Below are 6,993 nucleotides of genomic sequence, written 5' to 3'. Positions count from 1 at the left end.
GTATGTCCGCTTAAACCAATACGGCCACCACATGACATTTAGTACTAAGTCTAGTCTTAATTAATGATAGAGTTGCACATGCATTTGGTTGCTTTTAAAAGGGCTTTATGGTTGCCGAAATGTGTAGTATTTGGCACTGAAAGGCCTAATGTGAGAAGCACATGGGTTTTTTTTTTTGTCTGTGAACGGGCTTAATCATGGGTTGCCAACATGTGGTGTATAAGGCACTGAGAATGCGTAATAACAGCTGCACATGAGCTTGTTTTGGTTAAAAATGGGCATTATGGTTGCCAAAATATGGTTCATTAAGCACTGATTAGGCTTAATGAGAGATACACATGGGTGTGTTAAGCTCTGAACGTGCTTTATTGTAGTCATAATGAAAATGACAGAGAACTAGATTGGGTTCAATTTAGACCCTCTGAAGTTTGTTTATGAATATGTTTCACTGTAGCCACAAAAGGAATTGTTAGATTCTGGAAGGGGGTTGTGTAGAAGCCTTCTGTGGTTAGGAATGCCGATTGTTATGCTGCTTTTGTGTTTGCTTGACACACGATGGTCTTAAATGTAGCTGGATTTATGATTATTTAGAACTGAGTTGAATAAAGAAGAGCCCTTATGTGGTATGTTTGACAATAAATAAACTTCAATGCAGCAGAATTTGTATTTACAGGACACTGAATTGACTAGATTTCTTTACACTTAATGGTCTCAAGTATTACAAAACTAGTGTCGATTGGGCACTTAATAGAGCTTCATAGAGCCCCTTTATTGTTTGTTTGGCACGAAAGGTTCTTTGAGCACACAGTGGACTTGAGAACAGTCTGTATGTGGTGACTGTATGGCTGACATGGGTTAATAGTAGCCAAAATGAGGTTGAATGAGCTCTGGCTTGACTTTTCTAGAGCCCGTCTGGGGCTTGTTTGATAATGAGTCGGCTTGACTTAAACCACAATTAGGATACAGAGCTGGAGACCTATTGTGTCTTAAAGGGTTTATTTGAAATTGCGCCCTTATGGGATTTTGAGGAATTTAGTGGACTTATATTTATAAACTTGTTTTGGTTTTCTAAATACTGTTTCGACTTGGAGAGAAATGTTTATTGTTGTGTTTTTTTTGTACTAGAATATTAACACATTAGGTTGGAAAAACACAAGTTAAAAGTTAAAAGGTGATACTTCCGGCTAAATGGGCATGCATGAAACTCACAAACGTATTTTATATGTAGTTTGTTTACCACTGGATGCGCTAAAGTAGGGTCATTGAATGGTTGACTTTTAATATGGGAAAGGAGATGAACTATGATTAAAACTGTTTTGAGATTGTATTAATGCTATGACTTTTACAAAAAGAACGAAGATATAAGTAAAAGCGCTGTCGATATTGGTCATATTTGCATTTTAATAGTCAAATGATTTGACCTTGATTTTGAAATGTAGTTATATCATCTATTCATTACGATTTGCTTTTTTATTGCAACGTGTGCACATTTGCTCCTCGGGTAATTTTTTTGCACTTGTTTATATGGTATTTGATTTTTTTGTGTAATAAAATGCCATTAGTATTTGTTAAAAAGAACATTAGACATAATGACGAAGCTAATATTGTTCATGCAAGATACCGATATCTGTATTTAATACAACTCTTATCCACTAAGCGATATTATGTTGCAGTAATTTAAGAGATATAAAAAATGTAGAAATGTTAATGTAATCCTGTCAGAAAGCATTTAAACTGCACGTATTTGTTTCATTCTTATAAAAATAAGACTCAAGAATGAGTTTGAAGTTGATCACTTCCACAGTATCAGCTGAAATAGGAGTGTGATAGCTTTAATAAGTTAATGTATTTGAAATTTCAGCATACCATTTTGATAGCATATGGGACTCAAAGAAAGTCCAAATAGATGAATAAACAGGTTTTTCTTTCTTTTTTATAATATGCCTTAAAAGTATTTCGGAAATGACGCAGTTAAAAGTGTGTCCCAACCCTGTGCGCATTGACGTTTGATTTGGAACTGACAACTGGCGAACATTTAAAGGCAGTGAAAAATATCAAAATGTTACTAGACTGTTTGAAACAGTGAAATGTCATTTTATTTCACTGATAAATATCTGTAACTAACCAGAAAACATATAATAAAACAAATATTTATTTACGACAGTTCTTCTTTATAATATTAAGGGTAATGGCGGCCATTTTAAATTTTGGCGTCCATCTTGGACGAGATTAAGGTGGGCCTGGGTCTGAAAGTCCCTACGTCCGAAAAAAACGGACGATACAAACACTCAGTAATTTGCAAGGTAGGTTTATGAAACTTGGTGTGTGATTAGAGGACCTATAAGAAAATATGCACATCATTTATTTACTTGTTTTGTTGGACAAAAACTTAGAATGCTATGGAAACGATAATAGTGAAAATACCACTTTTTGACAGGATCTTGGTATAAATATAAAAGTATAAAAGCTATATTCACGACCCATGATATTTGTCAATAAGGCTTTTAAGAGATAATGTACCTCATTTCATATTTTTCGTCAAAAGTGTAGATGCTATGGCAACGATAATAGTGAAAATACACATTTCGATTAGATCATGATATTCTGCTTCTGCTAAGGTACGATGCAGGGCCTGTTACGGCGTAGCACACCGCGGGGAGGCGTTTAGTCAAAATGGAGGGCGGCCCTAAAGCCTTCCACTGTCTGTCGGTGGTTCCTAGCTAGGTATATGACACGTTAGGATCAAGTGGTTAGGGCCAATAAGGAAATTGTGCACATCATTTAAAATAACTGTACCATGGCAATAGCACCGGTTGAGGACTGTTGTATCGCTAGCAATATTTAGAGACCAGTTGGCTCACATTAGTGTGATATTTGATTGACGCTCCATTATTAACCAGTGATGTTTAAAGAATTAAACAAATGATTTACTGATAGTTAACTTTTTATTTTTAAATATATTGTCAAAAATATATATTGTAATTAATGTAAGCAATCAAATCTTTATGTGTTTATATTCCACTCTCTTTTGCGTTTCTGTGATATTTATCATTTGATGTTACCTCAATTATCAATGAATTTATTGGATGAGTGAATAAAGGATATTTGACTTGTCTTGACATAGTTATGTAAATAATCGATTGTTAACTATAGGCTCAGTTTATGAATGCCTATTTTTTTTAAACAACCATCACAATAAGAAACGGTTAAAGTATGAATAAACACATTGATACCACGCGAGAAAAATTGTACGCAAATATACACGCAACTTAGTCAAACTGTTTGTCCTATAATATAGAGGTCTGTTTTTAAAAATGGGTTTCAATTTCTTCTTTTTATGTCTACATGTAGGTCCAGATCTAAAATGGGCCGTGTTTGGTGAAATTTAATCATTTAGAAGTGCACATCTAGTTTGACACTGCTGTCGGCTGCGGGCGACTTCTGTCCTATATTGTACGTGTGTCATACTAACCTCCTGTTTTATCACATGCTAACAAAATAATACTGTAACTTGACAGCCTATTGCTGTACTAAAAGACCCCAATATTGTCAGTTAATATACACACTTTGTTTGCATTTGTGTTGTTCTAGATAAGACCTGTGTATGCAGTCAGAGATAACGACTTTTACATTCAGGGCATTCTCCTTCCTTTATCTTTAATATTATAAACACTGGAATAAAACGCGTGCAGTGTCTAGTTTTTCGTGACAGAAAAAAAAACGCTGAGTACTCCGACATGGCTCCACTTGACGACAAGATATGCATTGTTACTGGTGCTACTCGTGGAATCGGTAAAGGGATCGCCCTTCAACTTGCGGAAAAGGGGGCAAAGGTCTACATTACCGGAAGGACGCTGGAACCCCCGAAAGACTCGACTATCGGCGGCTCGTTACGTGACACTGCACGTGAGATTGAGGCTCGTGGCGGCACGTGCATTCCGGTACAGTGTGATCATTCTAACGACAAGGATGTCGAGCAGTTGTTTGAGACGGTTAAAAGTGAAAACGATGGACGCTTGGACATTGTTGTAAATAACGCGTTTTCTGCTGGCAACGCGATATTTCATGCGTTAGGTAAACCTTTTTACGAACAGCCAACGTCGATGTGGGATACTGTTAACAACGTCGGCCTACGGAATCATTATATTTGTTCTGTGCTCGCTTCCCGGCTAATGGTTCCAAGAAAGCAAGGACTGATCGTGAATATCTCTTCCGTCGGCGGCTTACTATACCTTTTCAACACCGCTTATGGAATAGGCAAGGAGGCGTGCGATCGCATGGCGGCTGACTGTGGCTTTGAACTGCGTGGGCAAAACGTCGCGTTTGTGAGTCTTTGGCCGGGTGCCGTAGGCACCGAGTTCGTTCTAAATAAATATGGAGACGAAGCGGCCGATAAAATAGACCCTAACAAAGATCCCGCAGTGATCCCAGATAGAAAGAAATGGTTAGACATATTCCAAAAGGGCGAGACTCCGGAGTTTGCTGGACAATGTATTGCAGCCCTCGCCATTGACCCTGACTTAATGGCGATGACAGGAAAAATACTGACGACGTTTGACCTTAAACAGAGATACGGGCTTCAGGACGCCCCCGGCCATGCTCCAACGGACGTTCGCTCGATGAAGTGGGGGCTACAACAGGGTGGACACACATGGATTTCGGCGCTGACTCCAGGATTTGTGCGCGTCCCAAAATGGCTGCTCTCTCTTGGTGGGAGTAAATTCTGAGGTTCAAGGACAAATGGCAGTTATACTCATCATAGCCGAATAAATGTTACCATTAATAACCGTTATATAACTATCGTTATATGTTATCAAATGTTACCGTTTTTGATGATGTTTTTATGAAAAAATGAGATCTTATGGCTATAAATACCTTGTTACAATCGCTACATGTTAATATTGTACATACATGTACATACGTATTTATGCACAGTCATGTTTATTTCATTTGTAGATGTCTTCACATTCACATTTCACATTGAAGATGTAATACAACGTACTTTTGATAATGGCAAGATAGCATTGGAAGTAAATGAATAGAGACCAACTGCTCAGGCAGGAAAAGCACCATTTTGCCGAACAAAATTATACCGAATATTCCCTTTTAAATGAGCGTTTGTCTGTTGCATTTTGCTTATTAGAATAGATTCAAAAGAATATCAAACAGGTTAAAATAAAGAGTCTCTTTTTTATTTGGTGCATAAATTCATATAATGCAGTTACTGTAAAACAAATTTTGACTGTATCGTTTTAACGTGCATTTCGAGTTTTAAGTTCTAATAATGTACTTGTACTACTGCTGCACCTAAAGCAATCTATGCAGTCGACGCTGCTGCCGCTTCCTCTTCAACCATCAATCCATCAATACTACTACTACTATTCTTGCATACCGGACGTGTGTTTGCGGTCATGTGACCGGTGCTGGAAAAACTCATCTTACACCACCCATGTAAGATGAGTCACGCGCAACAACGCGCCACTACTTATTTCTTTTATTGTAGGGGTTATGACAAGTATATTATGCAATTTCAATAAAGCGGATTCAAAAATATAAGTTTACATTACTTAATAATTAAAATTGAAAATAAATCATCGTTAACCCTTTCACTGCCAACGCTGGAAGTACTAAATGACGTCGACTGTGCCAAAGGTGTAATTTAGCGCATTTCAAGAACGTCGCTAATAAGGAAATAAACATATCAGTATGACATATGCTTAAAGTAATCGATCAATAGTTTTCGTTTCTCTTAAGCGATTGTAACCATCGTGGTTTTAAATAAAAGGTAGAGGTTTGCCCTTTTTTAATTGAATGAAAGACAAACTTATGTAGTACCGGTTTAGTCATGTGTCATTATTTACCTGTTTTATTATATCATATCCTATTATATCAACTATACTAATGTGTTAAATTATATTTCTTATAAAGGAAATCATTTGCGGTATATTATTTTTTTCTTATTATTACTATTCGTCTTGTTATGATCATAATTATTAGATTGAAGATACAGTGGGCTTTTAATTAAAAAATGAACGAGATGTGTAGCTGTCAAAGATTCGTCATATGGCGCATTCCAAGAAGGTCGCGGCTAGTAGATAGGCACTGACCACTTGATTGCAACTTTATTTAGTATAAAACAAATCCTTTTGACAGAATGGATGCGTTTACAGGGTATACTTCGTAAAAAATCATAACTAAAAAGTGATTCGGTTATACGAACCTAACTTATCAGGGGCGTAGCCAGCGTTACGCACTTAGGCATGAGCACCCCCACATCCGAATCCCTCTACGTCCACAGGGATATTCCCCTACCACACGCTCCCCCTTTTGACGTAACATTCTTTTAAGCCTGGCTACGCCCCTGCTTATATAAGCTATACGAATACATTATGTAATACAAAATATTCATATGTGTATGTTACCCTTCTTCAAGGCCTATACATAGACAACTAGAAACGCCATAAAATATACACTGATTAGTTACGTGTCCACAACAAAAGGGTGACGTGTTTGACAACTTAATAATGGCATATACAAAACAAGAGGGCCCTGAAGACCCTGTATCGCTCATATGATCCAATTCAAGTGTGAAATAAGTGTTTTCAGGGCGAGGGCAATTGTGACAGGGTAAGGGAATAAGTGTTTTAGGGCGATGGAAAGTGCAACGAGAGAGGAGTTAATTAAAACATATTTAGGACTAGTTTTCAATACTAAATGTTAAATATTATAGTTGAGGGTATACCCAGTTTTCTTTAGAATTTGAAATGTCAGTTTGGTGGTCTGTTGCCTTTGAAAGGATGCGTACTTGTCTTTGTTTGTACATTTTGTTTCTGTTCTTGTTTTGGTTGGAGTATAAACATGAAAACTATTTCATTTAATTCAGAATGTATTTTAGCAGTGAGTGTGATTAAAACACTTGTTCTACAAGAAAATGCACGAAACTTTGAAAACTTATTATGTATACTTTTGACTACTTCATGGAAGGACTTTTTT

General features: G+C 36.9%; 1 protein-coding gene across 1 annotated transcript; it reads left to right on the top strand.

Annotated features, from left to right (window-relative positions):
• The first annotated feature begins 3,619 nt into the window (after nt 1-3,619).
• Nucleotides 3,620-5,842, top strand: LOC128209605 (dehydrogenase/reductase SDR family member 1-like). The gene has a single exon (XM_052913703.1). The coding sequence runs from the start codon at nt 3,738-3,740 to the stop codon at nt 4,725-4,727; it is 990 nt and encodes a 329-aa protein (XP_052769663.1). The 5' UTR covers nt 3,620-3,737; the 3' UTR covers nt 4,728-5,842.
• The last annotated feature ends 1,151 nt before the right edge of the window (nt 5,843-6,993 follow it).

This window comes from Mya arenaria, chromosome 11, assembly GCF_026914265.1.
Source record: "Mya arenaria isolate MELC-2E11 chromosome 11, ASM2691426v1".
NCBI classification, from domain to species: domain Eukaryota; kingdom Metazoa; phylum Mollusca; class Bivalvia; order Myida; family Myidae; genus Mya; species Mya arenaria.
This window is presented reverse-complemented; position numbering and strand designations above follow the sequence as displayed.